General features: G+C 41.9%; 1 protein-coding gene across 1 annotated transcript in view; it reads left to right on the forward strand.

The window, feature by feature from the left end:
- reln (reelin) overlaps positions 1–12,461 on the forward strand; it is a 360,124-nt gene extending 347,663 nt beyond the window's left edge. Inside the window, 2 exon segments of the mRNA XM_034176269.1 lie at positions 7,697–7,702; positions 11,144–12,461. Coding sequence (XP_034032160.1) covers positions 7,697–7,702; positions 11,144–11,240 — 103 coding nt within the window. The 3' untranslated portion in view covers positions 11,241–12,461.
- Positions 12,462–25,193: the final 12,732 nt, after the last annotated feature.

A 25,193-nucleotide genomic window follows, 5' to 3' on the forward strand; every position in this document is an offset into this window, starting at 1 on the left:
GATCCACAACACTAACATCAGAAAACCGCTCACCCACACGACGCCACACACGCTGTCTGCCATCTGCCCTGGACAGTGTGAACCGGGATTCATCCGTGACGAGAACACCTCTCCAACGTGCCAAACGCCAGCGAATATGAGCATTTGCCCACTCAAGTCGGTTACGATGACAAACTGGAGTCAGGTCGAGACCCCAATGAGGACGACGAGCATGCAGATGAGCTTCCCTGAGACGGTTTCTGACCGTTTGTGCAGAGATTCTTTGGTTATGCAAACCGATTGTTTCAGCAGCTGTCCGAGTGGCTGGTCTCAGACGATCTTGGAGGTGAACATGCTGGATGTGGAGGTCCTGGGCTGGTGTGGTTACACGTGGTCTGCGGTTGTGAGGCTGGTTGGATGTACTGCCAAATTCTCTGAAACACCTTTGGAGACGGCTTATGGTAGAGAAATGAACATTCAATACACGAGCAACAGCTCTGGTTGACATTCCTGCTGTCAGCATGCCAAATGCACGCTCCCTCAAATCTTGCGACATCTGTGGCATTGTGCTGTGTGATAAAACTGCACCTTTCAGAGTGGCCTTTTGTTGTGGGCAGTCTAAGGTACACCTGTGCACTAATCATGGTGTCTAATCAGCATCTTGATATGGCACACCTGTGAGGTGGGATGGATTATCTCAGCAAAGGAGAAGTGCTCACTATCACAGATTTAGACTGGTTTGTGAACAATATTTGAGGGAAATGGTGATATTGTGTATGTGGAAAAAGTTTTAGATCTTTGAGTTCATCTCATACAAAATGGGAGCAAAACCAAAAGTGTTGCGTTTATATTATGGCTTTCGCTTTGCATGGTAGAGTTTTAACTTGCACTTGTAGATGTAGCAACAAACTGTGTTAACTGACAATGGTTTTCTGAAGTGTTCCTGAGCCCACGCGGTAAGATCCTTTACACAATGATGTCGGTTTTTAATGCAGTGCCGCCTGAGGGGTCGAAGGTCACGGGCATTCATTGTTGGTTTTCGGCCCCTTGCTGCTTATGTGTAGAAAGTTCTCCAGATTCTCTGAATCTTCTGATTATATGAGCGAAGCTCACTCATGGTACAGGGGTGTCTGAACCAGGAAGTGCCAATTTTCAAATCCACAGTAAAACAGGAAATGTTTAATGTCAAACACTTCCTGGATCACCACTTCCTGAATTGACAGATGAGATCCCATGGAATCTCACAGGAACTCAGTGGCAAGCTCACACTCAAACAGGAAGTGCCAATTTATCAGTCACAATGAAACGGGAAATGTTGAACACTTCTTGGCATGGGTGGAGCTAGAGTGGAGGCCGGGGTTTCACTGGACTCCCCTGAAATCTGATTGGACACAGATGATTGACATGTCACAGCACCACAAGTCTGGTTGAAAGACCTGGATTTTGAAATTAGTGAGTCACATTGACTGCTAGGTTCCTCCTGTCCAGTAGTTTGTGCTGTGTACCACAAAAAGTTCTAATCCACCTTAGTAGAAGAAGAAAAATGTTTGCTTCAGATTTGAACTGAACATGTTGTTTGAACTATGGACTTCTAATCACACCAAACTTATATTAGTGAGTAAACGACCGTATTTTATGCCAGAAATGAGGTCCAGGTTGTTAAAAGCAGCATTTCTCCTTTATTTCGGGTTGCCTTATATACATGTGTTTAAGCTAACAGACAACAGCTGGTTCATGCTCTGTTGGCTTATTAGTGCAGCAGATAACTGAAACAGTCCTTCAGATGGTGAAACAAGCATTAAATTCAGCACAAATACAGCTGGAGCAAAATTAATGGAGCAACTTTAACTTTTTACCCCTGTACAAACTGAAACTGACCTTTGTCACCATTCTTGCTGCTTTTACCTCATAACTCCATAACATTCAGTCACAGATTGTCCAAACTATACCTTTTTTGGAATTTTTATGATCAGGCAAATAATGTGGTGTAGTTTTCTATATGATTGGAGCATCTTTTAATTTTGACCCCTGTGTAATTCTTCCATTGACCCCTACCTGGCTGCCTATTGAAAATTCAAGTGGCCAATCAGTTTTGTTTTTTTTAAGAGTTCATGTCTGAAAGCTGCTGAAAATATTTTGCCATCCTAATGCTACCCTGAAGCATTTACTCAAAATAAAGTCTGAAGGACCTAAATGACATGGCGGACATGAATGAGCGAAGCTCGTCAGCATCTGACGAGCTTCGCTCATTCATGTCCGTGACATATGCATGTTATTATGGGCTGTAGATGATGGAATCCCTAAATCCCTTGCAATTGAATGTTGAGAAACATTGTTCTTAAACTGTTGGGCTTTTTTTTTCACACAGCTGTTCACAAAGTGGTGATCCTCGCCCCATCTTTGCTTGTGAATGGCTGAGCCTTTTGGGGATGCTCCTTTTGTACCCAATCATGACACTCACCTGTTTCCAATTAGCCTGTTCACCTGTGGAATGTTCCAAACAGGTGTTCTTTGAGCATTCATCAACCTTCCCAGTCTTTTGTTGCCGCTGTCCCAGCTTTTTTGAATCGTGTCGCAGGCATCCATTTCAAAATGAGCAAATATTTGCACAAAAATAATAAACTTTATCAGTTTGAACATTAAATGTCTTATCTTTGTGGTGTATTCAGTTGAATATAGGTTGAAGAGGATTTGCAAATCATTGTATTCTGTTTTTATTTACATTTTACATAACATCCCAACTTCATTGGAATTGGGGTTGTACTTATGATTATGAGCTCATCAGTGGTTGAAGCTGCTTTTATGATGGTGTCACATCCTTTTTTTACTACCTATTTCTATATGAAGAAATAAACTGTGGAGTTGATTTTTCAAATATATTACCCTATCATAACTGACAGAAATCACCAATGGAATATCAAGGAGTATGTGATCATTATAATGCTAAAAGGAACACTGATTCAAATATATACCATATTTATTGTATAGCAACATGCAACAAAAAAGTTCAGAGTTTTCACCTGCTTTTTGTGATCTGTGCCTCTGAAAATCACTGCAGCTTCTCCACAGCAGGGTTTTTTAACCTGTGTATGCATAATTTTTGCTCAGTTCATTTATATATTCTCATTTTTTAAGGATGTTTTAAGGATATTTGACCATTTATTTTATCTCATGATCTCATAAATTCAGTATACGATGCGCACATGGTGTGAACTGGTCAGTGCCATCAGAAAAACACCGGCAGAGAAAGAGCAGAGAAAAGTAAAGGTAATTCCACTTTTTTTTTTAACATGTTCACTCAGGTTAAACTCCTCTCTCTGCGCTCACTGTGTCACGTGCACTGATGGTTCTTAGCAGAATGTAATGCCTTGTGCATCCGTTCAGGAATCTCCCTCCCTCCCTCGCAGTCTGCAGCAAGTTGACTCCACGCGCGCACACACACCAACAGCTCCTCCGGTAAACTGCGCATTTTAGACAGCTTTGAACAAGACGGCCACTGTTTTAATCGGCCGTCTTATCCAAGTTTGAACATTCAAATGATGGCAGGACGGCTCGCTGCCTAAAACTATGAATTGAGAGAAAAACAAAGACTTAAATAAAATGAACGACTCATTGACTACTAAATTAGTTGTTGACGGTTTCATTAGTCGACGTTGTCGTGGCTAGTCGACTAGTTGTGGCAGCTCTAATTCTCATACAGAATTACCATTTCACATTTGATGGATTTTCACATTTGATGGATTTCTCCCCGCCCTAACTGTTGTTGGAGCAACGCTGCGTCGGCTCGATGGTAAGCCTCGCCGACCGAATTACTTACAGAAAAATAAACCGTGCAAACGATGGAATTGAATTAGAATGGAAATAACCCCCTTGTGGCTCATGACATGACATACAGTCGCAAAGAGCTGTTTTATGGCTCTGCTAACGCATCGTCTGTAAAGCTCTATTTGCGACCGTATAACCAGCATGAACGTCTGCAAATCATCAGACACAACAGGGTTATTCCCTAATTATCTGTCAGTGACTTTTTCCTCAACTCAGTTTGCATTAAATGAGGCTTCGTATACAAAAACGACATAATAATTTGACAGGAACTGAGAGTGTAATCAAAATGATTTCCCTCGAGACATAATCAATATGTTCGGCAACCTTAAATAGTTATGGCATCAATAGTACAATACACACAAGCATTAATGTCGTCATCAACATCCTCATCATGAACCTCAACTTTCATCATGTTCCAACAGTCACCAGCATAACATCTGCAGAGAGGGATGCAAGGAAGACTATTCTTTGAACAGTAGCATCTTACTCTGTATCCAGACGTTGTCAACTCTATGACAACTCAAGGGGCAATATCATTGAAACGCCACACAGGAACATACACTCCATCCTTTGAATTCCAACCATTGTCTTCAATGGAAGGAAGATCACGGCAACTGGATATATATGACTTATAATGCCTTGCCATGTAGTTTACACGAGTGATATGGGGCAAGAGAGCTGCATGTGTGGTAGGAAGCATCTCCCCTTCCAAGTTCTTGGATTGGAATAACTCCCATGTCAAAGATAGTTGAGATGTGGGGCCTGTTGAGGAATACAAATGACAGATGAGTTACTCTAAACCTTTAAGTTCAGGCAGGAGTTCACCGCTGACTAGTTCTGTTGAAACTGGACTTTCACCAGCAATTCACAAAACAATTCATGACAAGATGATCCTTGGCAAGTTTCAAGTAGGCACTGACCCAGCGCTTTTTGGAGATGCCAATCAATTTCCCACCGCAGTCAGCTCCTGAGAAGTGGTGAATGCCAATGAGTCTAATTAGTGAAGATACATACACCTATTCCAGGACACCAGAGTCGTAATCCCCTTGGGAACACCCAGAACTGAATAGTGGTGACAGCCACGAACATTGGACCCTCCACGTACAGAGACCCAGATAACAGATGAATATCCAGACATTTCTGTGGCTGGTGTGTCAGGCCAAGACCCAAGTACAGAACCTTACCACATGACATGGACCACTCCGGTATGACAGGAGCCACATGGGCGGAAAGGGGTCCAAGATGCAGAACACCAGTGGAAACAAGGAGAACCAGGACAGCAGAAGGGCCAAGGAGCCAGCGAGGGCACCCACCAGGGTCACTGCAGCAGCCAGACAAACTGCAAGTCATATCATATAGAAAACTACATCATATAGATATAATATATCATATAGAAAATCATATAGAAAACTACACCACAAACACCGCCATGCACAAGGGGAAACGTGCAGGGCACCGGCAGGGGCTCACATGGAGGTACCCTGGCACCACACCACACGGGCCATGACCCCACAGGGGATGAGAACCGAGGAGCTGGCACACCCAAACCCGAAGCCCGGACAGGGGCCGCTGAGCAGACGAGGGTGAGATCTGGCCCCCAGAGAAGAGTCAGAACCAGCAAGCCCAGAACCACTCTGCAGGCAATAGACCCCCTCCTGAGACTCCCCCAACACAGTCAGCAGGACTGGTTGTTCACAGAGTGCTGCATCAAAGCATATTCTTGGAAAGTTAGCTCAATGGGAAAAGCTTGGTAGGAAAAGATGCACAAGCAGCAGGGATGACTACAGCCTTGAGAATATTTAGGAATTGTTGCATATGGAGAATGAATGCATGATGTGGCAGCCTGAGTTTGTCTGTAACTTGCCAGAGTGGCTAATACGAGCGAAGCGCCATGCAGCGGCACAAAGCTTGCTAGTACAGGGAGTCCCAAACAGGAAGTGCCAAATCCACTGTGAAAATGGATGAAATACCAAATGTTTCAGTACTTTCAGAGGGCACTGTAGCCTAACCTTATGATGAGTGCAAAATGAGTAAGTAAGTAAGTAAGTAAAATGAGTAAAAGTAAAATGAGTGTGGTATTATGACTGTTTTGTTTAAGAATGTTTAATTTTCACTGTTGCTGGACTTTGTATGAAATCATAGTCATATTGTATATCATATTGATATGACAATATTGAGATACAATAATTTGGCCATATTGTACAGCCCTACTGTCAACTAGCTGAAAACCTTGAATATTCATTTACATCTACATAAAAAAAATGCTTAAAGTGGCAGGGGGTTAAGAGGGCTGTAATTAGGGGGGTTTCTGGGGTGGAGCCCCCCCCCAAAAGCTGAAAGGCAAAAAAAGAAAAATGCTTAAAAAGGTGGGGGCAGAGCCCCCACAGAAGGTGAAAGGCAAAAAAGAAAAATGTTTAACAAGGTGGGGGTTCTGAGGGAAGCTTAAAGGTTTTAGCCATGCACATGCTCCCAAAAACCATTTTCCTGAAAAAAGTCTGAAGGACCTAAATGACATGGTTAGATGGTGAGGAGCTTCAAGGCATGTGAGAGGCAAATAAAGAAAATAAAGAAAATGCTTTCAAAGATAGGGGGTCTGGGGGAACAGAGCCCCCCAGAAGCTGAAATGTTGTAGCTATGCTAATGCTCCCCTGAAGCATTTACTAAAAAAAAAGTCTATTCACATGCCTAAATGACAATGATGAGATGCTGAAGCGCTTTGCTCGTTCATGTCTGCAAGATAATACTTTTTTTTTATTGTTTAAAAATTCTGGTAGTGCTACTAGCAAAAACTAAGATACAATAATAATTGATTTGTTCTGCTTTTTTTTTTCACAAGAATTTTAGGCCTTAATTGAGATGAACTTAACATTTACAAGAATTTTAATGAAGTCCTACTTTCCAACTTTAATATGACAAATGCAGAGGTATGTGGTTTCTGCAGGGCACTGAACACATCTTGGGCATGTTTTTGTCCGGCTCACATTTCCTTAACACGACGGTGTCATAAAGCATTTTGAATGCATGTTGTGCATGTTGCTGAGGCTGTCAGAGTAATATTTCCTCTGATGTGGGTGCTGATGGTTCATTCACACATCTACCTGATGCATTGTTAAATGCTGCATACGATAACATGCTTTAATATGCCGCGCTCAGCTCATCTAGTTTAGGGTAGAATCGCGCGCACACAGGCACACATGTCAAACCCCGGTCGTTGTGGCCGTGACCTGCCCCACCCCACACACGCACCATATTCAAATGTGTCTGCTGCAGATGGAACGTGATCCTCACACTTTGCTCTGTTGTTTATTTCTCTTTGTTTACCGCTCCTCTCCTCCTCTGGCTCCTGTTCAATCTTTTCTGTTGCCTTACACGCCTTTCCTCCCTGCTGCTTGATGTCACCGACCTGTCTGACCTATATGGACATGCTCACTCCTCTGCTTGTGCTGCACTGTGTCCCACTCACTCCATCCTCCTTCTCATTCTCCTCCTTTCCTTCTTAAACTCCCTCTTTGTTTATTTTGTCCCATTCTGGCATACAATGGATGGATTACTGCTGTATATCTTGAGCTCTTGTCTTCATGTTTTCATTTCATTCTTGTCAATCACTCTCCATCACTTTCATCCCTTAAATTCTTGCTTCCATACTTTTGACCTCGCCTCATTTCCTCATCCACTTTCTCTCACGACTTTGTTCTTAAACTCCTGACGGTCTTTCTGCTTCTCCTCTCTTTTGCCTTCTCCTCCCCCACTTTTGGGCCCCTGCCTCCCCAGGCTAGGGCTCCTACCCCCCCAGACCTTTCTGCGAGACCGCTGTCCCCTCCTCCTGCCCCTCCCCTCTCGCGCTCTAACCTCTGCTCTCTTCTGTATTCTGCTACCTCTGGCATGGCTGTAGTGTCAGGTAAGTTTTCCGCCTCTTCCTGAATGCTGCCTCCACCCCCTTTCTCCTCCACACCCTCCCTCACGTTCACCATCACCCAGCCCTCCTTTGCCTCATCCTCGTCATCGCCATCACCACTGCCATGTTCATGCCCTTGCTTTAAGATGAGCCGCAAGCTGGTCAACAGGACAGGCTCACAGGGTCCAAGCTGAGACTCGCTGACAAACCCGATCCAGCACACACATCTTAAAGGAGTACTCCTTCATAACTGTTCAAGATCATATAAACCATCTTAAGCTGTATTATCTAGCCATGTGGCATTGTTCATCTTCAACTCTTTCAAATCAAAAAGAATCCCTGCATGTGAATACTATGTACTAACATCGGTTAGGAATGTACTACCCCTACTGCAGTGCGTACTACAAGTAAGCTAGCAAGTAGCGCAGTCTCGTTTGAACCCCTGCGTGATATCGCGGGATTTGACTACAACCGGGGACAGCCACGGCAGAGACTAATCCCCAGTTGGAGTGTGGGAGTTTCAGCACAAACCATTTGGCCCAGCTCGGTAAACTTAAAAGCATACACGCCGCCACCTAGAGGTCGTGCCGATTGAAGATGTGCTGGTTTAAAATGGTTTCTGCTGAAACCCCCGTTAGTCTCCCCCCACAAACAGCATCACTTAACGGAAAAATGGTGTACTGTTTCGTTTTTGGCTGCAATCACCAAAGCACTTGTGAAAAGTGCACTTTTTTCAGTTTTTCAGTCACTTTTTCTTTGTATTTTTACTTTGTTTGCTGTGTAATTTACCCAAAAATTCAGACAATGTGGCATATTTCTAATAGGGACAGACAAAGTAGATATAGAAGAATTGCATCATATTTTACCCCTTTTAGCGCCTTCCCTCAAACAAGGCTGCGGTGCCCAATTTAAATATGTTATGCCGCCACCAACTTACCAGTCCTTTGACCTGTATGTTTACATAAATAGTTCCCCTGAAAGGAAAAATTTCAAAAGAACAGACAGCCTTGAACTACTTTCCCCATACAGCAAATGGATCCGGGCCAGATGTAGTCCAACATCCGGTACCAATACTGAAAATGGATCCGGTCCAGACAGTCTTTGCACCCTGGCCCAGATCCAGCACGGCTCTACTTTACAGTTCTGGAACAGATCCGGACCAGATCTGAACCGGATCTGCAAAAGACCAACCGTTTACAGCCCATATCTGGCACGAATCTGGGACAGATGTGGTCCACATCACAGCACCGTGGCAGGAACAAGTTTTACAGGGGTAAGTTCTGTGGATCCAAGGAAACTGATTTGTATCTGTAACACACAGATCAGTGTCCGTGGACTTATAAAACTTGCTCGTCATAAAGAAACAAACCACTTTGCGATCAGCATTTTAAAAACCTCAGTGACAATCACGATTACAGAGTACACACTAACACCCCCATCTCCCCATGATTTGCAGCGTTTTCACAGCCCTGAGTTTAGAACCGCTAATGGATAGTTTCTGCCGGGTGCAGATAAAATTGCTTATCGTTATGCTAACCCCATGTTCCTGCCACAGTGCTGTGATGTGGACATCTGTCCCAGATCTGTGCCAGATATGGGCTGTAAACGGTTGGTCTTTTGCGGATCCAGTTCAGATCTGGTCCTGATCTGTTCCAGAATTGTAAAGTGGAGCCGTGCCGGATCTGGACCAGGGTGCAAAAATTGTCTGGACCGGATCCGTTTTCAGTATTGGTACCGGATGTTGGACTACATCCGGCCCGGATCCATTTGCTGTCTGGGTCAGCACACAGTCTGTTATAGCGGCCATTGCGACGGCATAGATCACGTGGGTGCTTCTTCCAAATTGCACAAGGAATGCTGGGAAGCACACTGTGACAGCCAATTAGAGTACAGAAAGGCATAGTGACATCATCTGGTTGTTCGCTTGGACAAAAAAAATCCAAGATGGTGGAAAATGCTCCGAAACAACTTATTTCTGTAAAAATCTAATATGTAGCTCATATATTATTTAAAACTATATATTATGTGGAAACTAAATTTTGTTAGTTTAGTGAAATTTGAATGAATTTAATTAACACAATATTTATGATTTATGAGAGAAACACATTAGTAAAATCTTGACAGTTATTAGCAAAAGACCTCAAAGCATCATAAAATCTCAAAGGGCAAAAGCTTACAAATGTGAACAAGGGCACTACACACAAGGGTATTTGTGTGTGTGTGTGCGTATATATATATATATATATATGTGTGTGTGTGTGTGTGTGTGTGTTTATGTGATGTAATCCATCACTTTAAGTGTACCTGCTTTGCTGTTGCTACTACCTCTACTGCAAACTCTTTTCATGGTTTTTGCTTTAAATCAAGTGGCATACTGACACAATTTAAGGGTCATACATGACAAAACAGTTTTGCAGGCCCAAAATCTGCCCAAAATCCTTCTTTTTTCATTCATTGACTAACAGCAGCTCACACCACTAATTCTAAATGCAGACACATTTGAGCAGAGAGCTTCATCAGAGTAATCACCGCCATCGAGTTCCTTGCATGGCTTCACAGATGGACGGTTACAACAGCCTTCCATCACTTCATCACTCATGGATGTCTGTCTGTGGACAACAACATGACCCTGAGCCAGGAGATCCATCCGCACCACCATCTGGTTTCTGACTTGAAGGCAGGAACACAAATGTGCGCTCACCCACTCTCCCACAGCTGCAATCTGCCAGCCATCCCTGCCATCCATCTTCACAAACATCACCAACCGCTTCCCCTCCTCCACCCTCCCACACCACCTTCCTGATCCCCACCCCACTTCGCAGAGGTCCCTGCCTGCCCTGGCTGCCCTCCTGGCTCACTGGCACCGCCCTGCTGGATGGAAGAGGCAATAAACAGGCTAAGCAACAGCGATATTCCGCAGCTTCTCTCTGTGTCTCTTAGTTACAGCTCCACCCCTTCTGTGCTCACCGCCCTGCACTTATGGCTTAGCTTATTTTCATTCGTTCAGACTTTGATCACAAACATGTCAGAGTTGCACCTTCATTTCTGTGAAAGTGTGTTTGTAAAGCCAGCGTCCCATGTTTTGTTCTGTGAGTTTCGTCCTCTCACTGCCATCGGACACACGTAGCTCCTGTAGTTTTACCTTCATGCTTCCCCTCAAACTGACTCTCATTTGTACAGAACGTAGATAAACCCAGTAGTTTAGAGCAGCACCATTTATTCTCTGAGCCATGAGACTCATAGAGCTGTTGCGAGTTTCAGGTTATGGCTGAAATTGCATGAAATGGATGTGCTAGAGTGTGTGAGCGGCACTTGATTGCTGGTGCGTTTGCGTAGATGAGAGTGTGTGCATGTGAGCGTGTGGATTTTAATGATGATGGCGTGGTCACTAATGTTCACACCCTTCTTTTTCCTCCCTCTTTCACTCTCTTTGTATCCCTGCAGCACTCGTAAACAAAACTACATGATGAACTTTGCCAGACAGACGGGGGTACGCCACTACTACAGCCGCAAGAGGCGGGCCCTGCGACAGCGCGCCTGAATCCCCGCCCCCGAGGAAGGATTTGCCTGTTGACCTGCCAATCACACACTGATCTGCCATGCACATCCTTATTTTTCCCCCTGACAGCATAGTGCCCCGCTGACTTCTGTTGACCAGTGGACTTAGACAACCCCGACCTCTCATCCCCAACCCTGAGGCAATCAAGGCCTTTCCAACCACATGGGTTGGTGAGAACAAAATTCAGAGGGAATTGTGATGTGGCAGTTTTGTTTACTTTTTTCCACCATGGACTGTCGGGGTTTGTAGTTGTTTTCTAATTGTTGCTGTGGTTCTTTTGATTCCTATTCTTACTTGTGATATCCCGCCCTTTGGCATATCTTCCCTGCTGGTCCCGATTCATCCCGCTCCTGTTCCTATCACACTGTGAAATCAAAAGTTAATATATTTCTGCTCAACTGACCAGCCAATTGGAGAGTTGCCTCCTTGTTCCGCCGAGCCGCCGGGGGAGGACAACTACCGCCACAAGTATGTCAGGAGAACAACCACGATGACAATACTGACCACGAGGAGGAAAAAAAGATGCTTAAAAAAATACTGTGTTCTTGCTGTTCTGTGTGTCTGTGAGTTCTTTTTGTGATGAGTTGACTGTGGTGTTCTGTTTGTTTGTTTGTTTGTTTGTTTTCTACTAATTCACATGCTTTTAAAGGGGGAGGGGTGGCGCTGCGCTCTGTTTCCTTTTCTTCGTTGATCTGGAGCGGTTATGGGCTTGGTAGAGCAAGCCCCGCCTCTACAGCAAGAAGGAATGAAAGAAGGATTTGCACGACAGGGAAAAGAGAAAATAAGTGGGGAAAAAAGACTCAGTGTTTGTTTTTTAATTTTTTTTATATATGTTGGTTCCCGAAGATACAGATATTTATGGTAAATGGTTCTTCACGTAACCTATTTAAGATGCACTGTGCGTGAAATCTGTATGTTATTTTCTAGTGTTAAGTTATTAGGCAGTCAAGTGAGGCTCTTGGACTGTACCTTCTCCCCGCTCCCTTCTCTTGTGGTGTTTCCTGCCCCGTCCTTCTCTCTCTGCTGATTCCCAATACATGGAGGTGAGGCTCTATCAGTGTTGTTTTTTTGAAGTCTGTGTAATATGGACCTTCTGCCCCCAGTGTAACTCCAGTATAGCAATCTCCTGTATATATATGTATATCCACTATGGGGAGACCCAGCAGCCTTATCAAAGGGAAATAAAGAACTGTCCAAACCTCACTCTGCATACATTGCTCAAACCGTTCTCTTCCACTTGGAAATATCTCATCTGTGGTTTACTGGTTTAGAGAGAAAGGGTAAGTTTTAGATTAATAAGTAATTGTTGAGCGTTGTGGTTTCTCTTGATCTGGATTCCACTTTGAAATGTCACCTGGTGTCATGAACTCGTGTCATTTTGAAAGTTAAGGTGTTTCTCTGCGTGGCATTTGGTTGCAATTGTTAAATTTGGTTGGTACCCAAAGCTGACAGTAACGGTGTATAAAGACATCACTTGCTTGGTTCTTTGCAACATCCTTGTTGCTAATTGCAAATAAATTTGGCTGCTTCTGCCAAAACTCAGCACTTGCTCATCATCTCAACACTCTGCTACGGTCACATTAGCTAAAAATGAAACGAGCAGTTTTGTCCCTTGGTGGGTGTTTCCGGGGCATGTGCACTACATCTCCATAAGATGTCTATTACTATTACTACAGGTTTATTTGGTTACAAAAATGGTGTTTTTAGATTTAGAAGTACTGATTTCTCTGAGATCTTGAGCAAATAGAGGAGATCTTGGTGGGAATTCAGTGGAAAGTCAACACTGAAACTGGACATGACAAATTTTCTGTTGACACCGAAACAGCCAGGAAATGTCAAAAGATCAACACTTCCTTGAGCGACAGTACAGGAGATTATCCTGTTTTTTCAGTATGAAAGTTTGTTTTATCTATGTACACGTGCCTTTCAGGTTAATTATTTAATCCTTTGTTGTATAATTTCATATCACATGCATCACATACATCATAAAGAGTCAATAAGCTCCTTGCTGTGATGCATCCCATGGAGGGTGATCGTGGTTTTATTTTATTTGAGACAAACAAAAATTTACACAAAAACCTTACATAGGTTAAATATAACACAGCAAAAACAATGTACTAACAAATGCAGCTGGCTCATTTGAACCAGATGTGCAGTGCTGTGACATGTCAATCATCTGGGGTGGCACCTGGGGTTTCAGGTGGATCCAGTGCCACCCTGGCTTCCGCTCTAGCTCCGCCCATGCCCGAATGAGTTGCTGCTTTCACCTGTGGCTCAAAATTTGGCACTTCCTGTTTCAGTGTAACTTGACACGGGATTCCCGTGAGATCCCATGAGATATCGTCTATTGTCAATCCAGGAAGTGTTCAACATTTGACATTTCCTGTTTCACTGTGGACTCAAAATTTGACACTTTCTGTTTGGAACACAGTGTACCATGAGCAAGCTTTGCACCGCTGCACAACATTTCACTTGTATAAACTGTATCAGTACTTCAAGTTCACTGAAATAATGTGTTCATTCATAATCCTAAGTACTCCCATTCAAAAGTTATTTTTTTGTGCTATTGGATGGTGGCTATCTTGAATTTCTGGGTCAAAATGATGTCAGAATCAGAATCCTCATGGTCAGCTTACCCCCCTAAAAGTGTCTTCATTCATGATTCTAGGTGTTATGGTTCAAAAGTTAATTTTTGAAGATGCCGCCGACGGCCATCTTCGATTTGGTCTTCCAGTAAAAAATGCCGGAATTTTTGGGAGGGACCTGGGGGCTAAATTTTTTTATAAAAGGCCCACTGAAGTCAAATTAATAATTAAAACAAACTAGCCAGAGAATTGTCACAGAATTGTGGTTCTTCACCCTACTGTTTCTTGGTTGTCAATGATCATATACACTGAACAGAAATATAAATGCAACACTTTTGTTTTTGCTCAAATATTTCATGAGCTGAACTCAAAGATCTAAAACATTTTCTATATACACAAAATACCTATTTCTTTCAAATATTGTTCACAAATCTGTCTAAATAAGTGTTAGGAGCACTTCTCCTTTGCTGAGATAATCCATCCCACCTCACAGGTGTGGCATATAAAGATGCTGATGAGACAACAAGATTATTGCACAGGTGTGCCTTAGGCTCCCCAGAACCTGCCCCACCCACCCCCAATTTACAGCCATCTTAACCCTTCTGGGGGGGCTCCACCCCACAGACCCCCCGAATTACAGCCCTCTTAACCCCCTGCCACTTTAAGCATTTTTTAATGTAGATGTAAATTAATATTCAAAGTTTTCAGCTAATTGACAGTAGGGCTGTACAATATGGCCAAATTATCGTATCTCAATATTGTCATATCAATTTGATATACGATATGACTATGATTTCACACAAAGTGCAGCAGTAGTGAAAATTAGTCATTCTTAAACAAAACAGTAATAATACCACATTCATTTTGCACTCATCATAACGTAAGTACTGGAACACTTGGTATTTTACACATTTTAATTTGTTTATGCCATTTCAAATATAAGATATGCAAAAATATAAAGAATAAGAATTTCTAAAATTATCTTCCACAAACTCAAAGTGAAAGCAAACCTCTAAAACTTGATAAAACATGTAAATAATAATCAGTTTTATTGGCAGTTTTCTTCAGACAAGTCAGGGGATGGAAACATGAACATTTCCAAGTCACTAAATATGTCTTGGACTATTCACATCAGTTATGAAGAAATACAAAATTTTCTTTCACCAAAACATCAAATATAGGCTTTGTATCTCAGATGTACTTTCTGACAAACTGTAGCTGAACGTTCAGGTCGTCTTCTTAAGAAAATCCTCCTCTACACCACTTCATCAAGTTTACATTTTTAATTAATTTATATCAAGTTGTAGAGACTTGCTTTCAGTTTGAGTTTAAGGAAGATAAATCTAAGGTCCCTTCACACACAGTTTGGTCAAATACGGCGAAACAGCGCAAAACAGTTCAAATTATGCGCACCACGAAACATCACGCTGACGTGCAGGTGTTTCAGGAACACAGTGCCACCAGCTCCACGATGTGGTTACACATCGTGCAGATGGTAAAAAAAATAAGGAAAATACATGCTGCGATAGTTCAGTGCACGTGGGAACACAGCAGTTTTTTCCAGCAGCTTTTGCCAGCAGCAGTGCGATGTGCTGAAATAAAAAAAAAATAAATAAAAATACATGTCACCCATTGGATTCGAACCCAAGCCTTCCAAAAGCTGTGCTTGCCAGTTGGAAACTTTACCAACAAGCTACCTTAGCTATCCTGAGACAGGTGCTGGAAACTGACTCATATCAGTAAGCACATGAGTGTATTTAAAAAAAATTAAAACGACACACCATATAAAAACATGGCATTGTATTAAATCCCTCTTATTAAGCGGGCAACACAAATATGATCCGTCTGTTCCTCTGTAGATGACCCATGGTCACTGACACTTAGTCATGAAATGACATGAATGAGAAGCAGTTCGCTCGTCTCTTTCATGTCCACATCTTCTGGCATGTGTCCTGCCGACACGGGTGTCTTGTGGATGGTGCACCGCAGGACACCATGTCATGTGGAACAGAGCTCACGTGGGTGATGTGACAGTCAAATTGCCTGCTGTGTGTTATGATCTGACGGTCCGTTTCAACCTAGGGGTAGCCTGTCCATGTGTGCGCCATCGCTCGCTGCAGCCCGTTGCCACAGTAATATATGTTTTTATTTATGTCCACTTGATGACAGCAAATAGACCAGTGGTGGGCACAGATAACCAAAAAATTAACTTCGATAACAGATGATCAGATAACTGAAAAGTTATCTTCAATAAAGTTAAAACAATAAGCCACCTAAAAATGCATTGGAAGTTACAGATATCCAATGAATTCTAATATCGTCTCCGGTACACTTACAACTACTAACAAGCTGATTTTGAGTTTTAACACTACAAACGCTTTTGGAAGCATCAATAGCAACAACAGACCCAAACAATGAGTCAGCACTTCTGGCATTGAGCACCCTGCTGGAAACATCTGTTTACTACATGGCTTCCAGCAAAGACACAACTGAAAGGCGCCACAAAGCTCAGCTGTCTACCCAATCACAACACTGCCATCAGGCCGAGGTCTTGGAAAATAAAGCAGTGCTGAGTTATGGTTTGGTGTATAAATAAATGAATACTGATAGAATAGCTCCATTAATGTCAATTCTGTCATTTGTGCAAAGTTAAGATATAACATATATATTTTAATGTTGAATAATGCACTAATTCTGAAGTTTTGTAACAAACACAGACAGATGGCATTCTGGGTAAAATGTGCCTCCGCTCACACTGATTGGATGATTCATTCTATGTAAACCAACATGTTAATGTAAGGTGTGTCGTGTGCTGGTGTTTACAGATAAGTGTGCTTTTGTAAAATATGCCATTTTTTTATTTGCAAAAAAAAAAAAGGCATTTTCAAAAAAAAAAAAAGCCAAGTTGTAATTAGATAACAGTCTGATATAACCGGTGTCAAAATAAATTAGATGTATCCCATAATCCCTTGCGCGCCAGAGAGGCGCTGCAGTCAAACAACATATAGAGTATCCACATGATGACAATTGTAAATTAATATTATACTACAAAAATTAATTTTTATGCTTTTCATCACGTTAATAAGAAACTGCATGCATGATACCCTGAAAACTTGCTAAAACAATTATAACAAATAATCCGTGTCTGCTATGTTTAATCTGCGTGGAATTTAATGAACGCAAACCGAATTTCAGACATATATATTACTCTGGAACAAAGAGGACAAACAGTGTTGTAAAGAACAATAATCAAGACGTTAAAGAGCAAACTTCACTTTACCCCAGAATGACATGATCAGGAAGCGAGCATGGCTCACAGCAGCTCCTATTGAAAATAATGGAGAGACAGCCTGTGATTCTCCCATGTTTACATAAAACAAATGCAATAACAACGTCTATAAATCCAGAGAATATATTCATGAGAGTTTTAGGCACAATATAAAAATAGTTTTATGTTGCGACGTTAATGGTGTTGTCCATTTGCAGTGGTTAAAGTGCAGCCCGATAAGAGCGTATCAATGCAGTTCTCAATGTTTTTTTGTTGTTTTTTTTTAACTTTGATGTTTCCCATCGAGAGTTTTTGTAAATTAAGTTGGAAAAAAAAGCTTCTGTTTACGTTTTGCTTCTGGAAACACGAGTCCGATGTATGGTTTTTGAACGTACAATGAGAAAATATCTGCCTAGCTTCAGTTTGAATACTGCCATGAACACTACTGGCCAGTAGATGGCAGTAGAGACCTTGAAAACTTGCAAACACAAAATTCCAGATAATCTGTGTTGCTACTTGCTACGTTTAAGATGCGTGGCATTTAATAAAAGCAAACAATAAAAACAACTATAAACCCAGAGAATATATTCACATGAGATTTACGCACTATAGTTTAATGCTGTTGTACTGTTCAGAGTATCTGAAATGCATTTGTCCTGTAGTGAACGTACTGAGATTACCGTACTGAGATTACCCTACCCATAATGCACCTGGGCACAGCCTGCCCCACACTAAAACCTTAAAAATTAGCGCATTACTTTAAAACTAAAACATATATCTGATATTTTCACTTTATAAAACTTCAGAAGTGACGTTAATTTAAATAAATTGTCTGAAATAAGTTTGGTTAAAATTTGAACCATAAGTTAAAAATGTATGCCTCTGGATGACTTGGGTGATATTGGCCACGTATGAGTATGGGATTAAAAAAAAAAAAGAGTTTTTTTGTTTCTTTTGGTGACCAGTTCTCCTTTACCTGCAGAGGATAGGGCGATTTCTTCTAGAAACAGCTCTCCTCTGTTTGCAGAGAGTAGAACTACACATCTATTCACTTTTGTTTACTGTGGTCTAAAAGTTATTGGACAAAAATTTATCGGAAGATAATTGGTCTGACAACGGTTTTCAAAGTTATCTGAAAAGATAATCCGATAACGAAAACTTTATCTTCAATAATTATCGGATTATCATAACTGTGCCCACCACTAAAATAGACACACCCGTGTCACAGTGGTCAGTTGTTAGTCCATGTGCGTCCAAACACAGTACTGTCCAGCTGGGATGTCCAGAATGGCAGATCTCCACAGCTGTTTCAGTCACAGTCTCAGTGCCCCACACTTGTGGGGCACTTAGACAAATTTCACTGCGAGTACGAGTGTAACTGTGTGCAGACTTTTGTCGTGCCAAGAGTACGTATGGCCACACATTTTCTAAGTGCCATGCGAGCGGTGTTAGATGTTCGTGTCACCTGGAATTTGGCTGACACCTGCCGCAAGAGGGTTCGATGGGCTTGCACAGTGCACACTCTGTCTGCCGCTGGTGTGCGGAAATAGTTGTAGCAACAAGTGTAGAAGGCATTGGAGGCAGCTACGATTTTATACGAATTGCATTTGATTCCTGCTTCATGCGCGCTTCATGTGCAATTCGACCACATTCGTACTATGTGTGAAGGGGCTTTTTAATTAAGAGGTTATTCAAAAATAAGTCCTTCAGAGAGCAAAATTAAGAGGTTACACAGGTTTTATACAGAACAGAGGAGGAGTAAATTACCTGTATTGCTTTCAGCCTGAGCGTCTTCACGCTGTATATCATGAATCATGAACAGCTGCCTGCTCGAATCACTGGAGAAACATGCATATGTAAGGCAGTTCGAATTAAAGGAGAAATGCTGCTTTGAACAACCGGGACCTCGTTTCCGGCATAAAATACGGTCATTTACTCACAATAAAACTTTTGTGCCATTAGGAGTCTGTGAGTCAAACATTTTCCTTCTTCTACAAAGGTGGATTACAACTTTGTCTGGTACACAGCACTCACTACTGTACAGGAGAGGCCTAGCAGTCCATATGTGCCACTGATTTCAAAATGCAGCTCTTTTCAACCAGACATGTGGTGCCGTGACATGTCAATTATCTGTGTCCACTCATATTTCAGGGAAGTCCAGTGCAACCCTGGCCTCTGCTCTAGCTCCACCCATCCCAGGAAGTGTTCAACATTTGACATTTCCTGTTTCACTGTGGACTCAAAATTTGGCACTTCCTGTTTGGAACTCCCTGTGCAAGCTTCGCGCCGCTGGGCATCACTTCGCTCATATTATTTCGTACTGGTTTAAATTTTAATTATTTATTTTTTCCTAGGCACAAAAAGTCTTTAGGCAGCCTAAACCAGGCAGGGTTGAAATGTGAAATTTACAGGGTTGGTAGATGTCAGGAATAAGTAGCCATATACAAAATTGGCCGGTGAAAAATGCTATATGGCATTATAATTAATAACAATGTGTTAACTAGTAACTTTTGATCTGTGGGGTCAGCTACAGGAAAACTTTATACTATTGTAATTCGTGGAGTGAGCCCATTCTAAAGATGTAGGCTACATGCATTCACGCTTGGAGAATTGTTTCGCAAAATTGTGAAATATGCAAAATTGTTCCAAATGAACACGTCTCTGGATTTTTGACATAGATCCAGATTGATTTCTTTCACCAAAACATCAAATCCAGACTTGCATCTCAGATGTACCTTCTGGCAAATTGTAGCTGGACTTTCAGGTCTTCTAATTAAGAAAATCCTCCTCTATGCCACTTCATCATGAAACTGTATAACTGAGGATGCAAAATGCAAAACATGCACTATGCACAATTTCTCCAATCACAGCCTCAGAAGTCTGTAACTTCTTCTAGATTGTCTGTGTGTCTTAGTGGCTTTCCTCACTCTTTTCCTTCGTGCACAGTCACTCAGTTTTTGAGAACTGTCTACTACATGCAGATTTACCATAGAGTGCCATACTGTTTATATTTCTTCATAACTGATGTAAATAAAGTCCAAGACATATTCAGTGACTGGAAAAAAAAAAGGATATTTGCGACCGCAATACATCATGAATGTCCGCAAATCATCAAACCAAAGGGGGTTATTCCCATTCTAATCCAATTCCATCATCTGCACGGTTTATTTTTCTGTAGGTAATTCAGTCGGTGAGGCTTACCGTCGAGGCAGCATCGCTACAACAGCGGTCAGAGCGCAGAGTAATCCATCAAATGTAAAAATCCATCAAATGTGAAACGGTAATTCTGTATCAGAATCCGCATCAGTACTTTCGTATGGTAACTTAAATTCACCCATTTCTCCATCATCGTCGGTACGTGACTTTCTCTCGCTCTCAGGTAACAACACCATTATTGACATCTGTAATATATTAAATTTGAAACGATTTAATATTTTGCAACCTTACACACGATATTAAACAGTCTAAAATCTCACACGATTAGCCAATCAGCTTTGCGGAAAAAATGTAATTGGATTACAATGCAAAATGTACACCAAATGGACTTTTCAATATTAAATTCAAATGTCCACAAAATTTACAATCCGGATCAGATCCAGATCATACTTTGTCAGGTGTTAATGAGTGCCAGTCTGCACCTCGCTTTCAAATATGAGAGTGATTTGGGCATGTTTGATTAATGTATAATGTAAAATATACATTAGATGGGTTCTCAATGTTAAATTTAAATGACCACAAAATTTGTCAATCCAGATCAGATCCGAATCACTCTTTGTCAGTCAATAAAGGATACTATCCTACATAGCACTCTCAAATATGAAAGAAATTTGATCTTTTTTGAGTTATGATTTTTTTTAATTCGTTCATTGTTAAAAGACAGACCCGACTTCGTTGGCGAAGGTAAAAATCGTGAACAACAAAATGTTGTTGACATGTTGGACTTCATCATTTTCCTATGGCACCCTCCATCTGGTCACAGCAGTTTCTGGGCTTGGATCCAACATCTGTAGTGGAAGCAGAATAGGAAATGTGGGGAGAAACTCCACACTGTAGCTGTGTCCCAGTTCAGGGGCTGCACCCTTCTAATGGCTGTGTATGAGAAAACTCTTCAGCTCTTCAGACAGCATTCTGAAATGTGACAGTCTATCCTATTTCGTGATTGTATCATTAGCTTTCCCCATCTCAACCCTCTGTTGCCTGGCAACCATGACAACTGCATGTGACAAACTAGAGTACTGGGCGTAACCTGTAGTTTAGTAATAATTTTTTTAGTTAAACGCTGCCTGCACTAGTGGGCGGGGTTCGCAGCGTGCAATGGTACCAAACATATGGAACTAAATTGCACTCTAAATGCAACACAACACAAATGGGATGAATAATCCATGCAGTGGCGCCCCCATGTGGTGGCTGAGGGTGGCTACAGCCACCACCAGATTACTCTGAGCCACCCCTCAGCCACCACATGAGGGCGCATTGGATTTGTGTGGATTTAGGGAATACATTTTAAATCACAACAGTTAATAATGTGAAAACAGTGTTAAAACAAGAGCAACATCATCATCAACAACAACAACAATAATATATAATATAATAAGAATAAGAAACAGAGCACAATGGGGTCTTCCGCACCTTCGGTGCTCGGGCCCTAAAAGTAGACCCTGACCCCCCCCCCCCCCCCTTCTTCGGAGGGGGGGGGGGTCAGGGTATGCCACCCTAAGATTTTGCCTAGCCCCCACTAGCCACCCTTAGAATTTTTTTTGCTAGCGCCACTGAATCCATGTCACGTGACATAGAAAGTACCAATCAAATGACAATGATCCACTTAGCTGTTATATAAAATGCACACCTGTGCACAATTTCTCCAGTCACAGCCAGAGAAGCCTGTAATTTCTGGGTTGTGTGGGTGTCTTGGTGGCTTTTCTCACTCTTCTCAATTACTCAGTTTGTGAGAACATGTCTACTCTTCACAGATTTACTATAGAGTATCATACTGTTTCTTCATAACTGATGTAAATAAATTCCAAGACATATTCAATGACTTGGAAATGTTCATGTATCCATCCCCTGACTTGGCTGAAGAAAACTGGCAATAAAACTGATTACCTACAGGTGCGCACTTGGTGCACGTTTGTCAGGGCACCTGAAACGTGCACAGAAGAAAAAAATTGGGCCCTTATGTCAAAAAGGAATCTGAGAAATTTCCCAACAGCTGCCTTAATAACCATGGATGGTGAAAACACAGCCTTTGTTTTTAAGTGATTATGTACATACATGACTAAAAATAAATCAAAAGTGAGATAATCCTAAGAAAAGTCCTCAGATCATGGGAGAGTGGATTCTCTGGGAAAGGAACAGATGTTTTGTTTTTCTTCTCCAACGGAAACATCTCTGTGTTCTGGAGACAGAAATTTCCAGTGCTCTCTGACGTCAGCAGTAAGGAGGCGTAGTCTGAGACGTGTCCAGCTTTATCTGTGGCCTTTGTTGTGTCACAAAAGGTTTGTTCAAAGATTGCCCAGGAAGATGACACCTTTGCACAGGAACACAGAAAACGTTTATTAACAACTTCGACAACCGACTGGTCTCCATTCACTTTCCATCTACTTTTATGCGTTGCTCTCAAAGCAGACAGCCTTTTATATGGGAGCTTAGCGCCCTCTATAGGTATAAATAAATTATTACATCTACAGACTCTAAGCACCAAAAGTCTGTTCAGTCACTACAGTCCTTAGCTGTAGACTTAAACTGCACCAATCCTTTTTCTCTCTCTCTCATAAACATATGCAGTTTCCTTTACATATTACAAAGTACACATATCATTTACATTTCTATGGCAACATTCCTTTGTGAAGAACGCACAATTCTTCTTGGGCGCTTCACACGTTGTGTCCCCACAGCACCTTTCACAGCTTGGTCAATTTCCACCAAACCCTGAGGAACATTGTTCTGAGGAAACATGTTTATCTGTTCACTTGCAGTGTCCTTTGTCTCATTTTCTGAATCATTCTTTTCATTGTCAAATCAGAAGACAAATAATCTTCAACATCAGTGGCAATTTCTGGATTTACATTCTTTTTCTTTTCCTCCAGTAATTGATTTGCATGTCTTTTGATACAGGCTCCATTTACAAACACCAAATATGTAACAAGACCCAAAACCTGTGTAATGTCACCATTCAGCCATTTCTGTCCTCCCCTGTAGTTTCTCACGAGCACTGCTTAACCCACACACAAACTCCTGAGTCTTCCCTTCACATTTCACTGTTTCTGAACATGTCGATCCTGGATAGCTTGAGAGAAATTTGGTTTCAGCAAACCCATCTTTTCAAAAACCACAGACCCAAACAATGAGTCAGCGCTTCTGTATTTGAGCACCCTACCCACTGCTAGAAGCTCCTATTTACTACATAACTTCCAGCAGAAAAGAAATTGTGAGGAGCCGCAAAGATCAACTCTCTACTCAATAGCACTGTCGCTGTGAGGCAGAGGTCTCAGAAAATAAAGCAGTGCTGACTTATGGTTTTGAGTTATAAATAAAATTAATACTGATAGAATAACTCCATTAATGTCAATTCTGTCATTTGTACAAAGTTAAAATATAACATTTCTTTTAATGTTAAATAATACACTAATTCTGAAGTTTTGTAACAAACACAGACAGATGCCAAAGGGATTATGGGTAAAATGTGCCTCCGCTAACACTGACTGGTTGACTCATTCATTCTATGTAAAAACCAACACGTTAATGTGATGTGTGTGTTGGTGTTTACACATAAATGTGCTTTTGTAAAATATGCCATTTTTTATTTGTAAAAAAAAAAAGCATTTGCAAAAAAACAAACAAATTGTAATTAGATAATCATCTGATATAACCAGTGTCAAAATACGAGGTCTGTCAATAAAGTATAGGTCCTTTTTATTTTTTTCAAAAACTATATGGATTTCATTCGTATGTTTTTACGTCAGACATGCTTGAACCCTTGTGCGCATGCGCGTGTCAGTGACGTCATTCGCCTGTGAGCACTCCTTGTGGGAGGAGTCGTCCAGCCCCTCGTCGGAATTCCATTGTCTGAGAAGTTGCTGAGAGACTGGCGCTTTGTTTGATCAAAATTTTTTCTAAACCTGTGAGACACATCGAAGTGGACATGGTTTGAAAAATTAAGCTGGTTTTCGGTGAAAATTTTAACGGCTGATGAGAGATTTTGAGGTGATACTGTCGCTTTAAGGACTTCCCACGGTGCGAGACGTCACGCAGCGCTCTCAGGCGCCGTCGTCAGCCTGTTTCAAGCTGAAAACCTCCACATTTCAGGCTCTATTGATCCAGGACGTCGTGAGAGAACAGAGAAGTTTCAGGAGAAGTCGGTTTCAGCATTTTATCCGGATATTCCACTGTTAAAGCAGATTTTTTTAATGAAAGACGTGCGGACGGATTGCAGCGTCGGCTCGCAGCCGCTGCGACGCTCCGCCACAGGAAAACACCTCTGTTGGAAGCCTTAAGGACAAGTTGGAACATGTCCAGCTGTTAAACAATTTCTCATATACTCACTCCACTGAAAGCCATCAAAAGCCGCCTGGATTTTACGAATGGTTATCAACACGGAGGTGTTTTTCCTGTGCCGCCGCACCACGCCGGCTGCGTCCTGACGCGCGGACCCGTCTGCACGTCTTTCATTAAAAAAAATCTCCTTTAACAGTGGAATATCCGGATAAAATGCTGAAACCGACTTCTTCTGAAACTTCTCTGTTCTCTCACGCCGTCCTGGATCAATAGAGCCTGAAATATGGAGGTTTTCAGCTTGAAACAGGCTGACGACAGCGCCTGAGAGCGCTGCACGACGTCCCACTGCGTGGGAAGTCCTTAAAGCGACAGTATCACCTCAAAATCTCTCATCAGCGTTAAAACTTTCACCGAAAACCAGCTTAATTTTTCGAACCATGTCCACTTCGATGTGCCTCACAGGTTTAGAAAAAATTTTGATCAAACAAAGTGCCAGTCTCTCAGCAACTTCTCAGACAAAGGAATTCCAAAGAGGGGCTGGACGACTCCTCCCACAAGGAGTGCTCACAGGTGAATGACGTCACCGAC

The sequence above is a fragment of the Thalassophryne amazonica genome, chromosome 8, assembly GCF_902500255.1.
Source record: "Thalassophryne amazonica chromosome 8, fThaAma1.1, whole genome shotgun sequence".
In the NCBI taxonomy this organism is placed as follows: Eukaryota; Metazoa; Chordata; class Actinopteri; order Batrachoidiformes; family Batrachoididae; genus Thalassophryne; species Thalassophryne amazonica.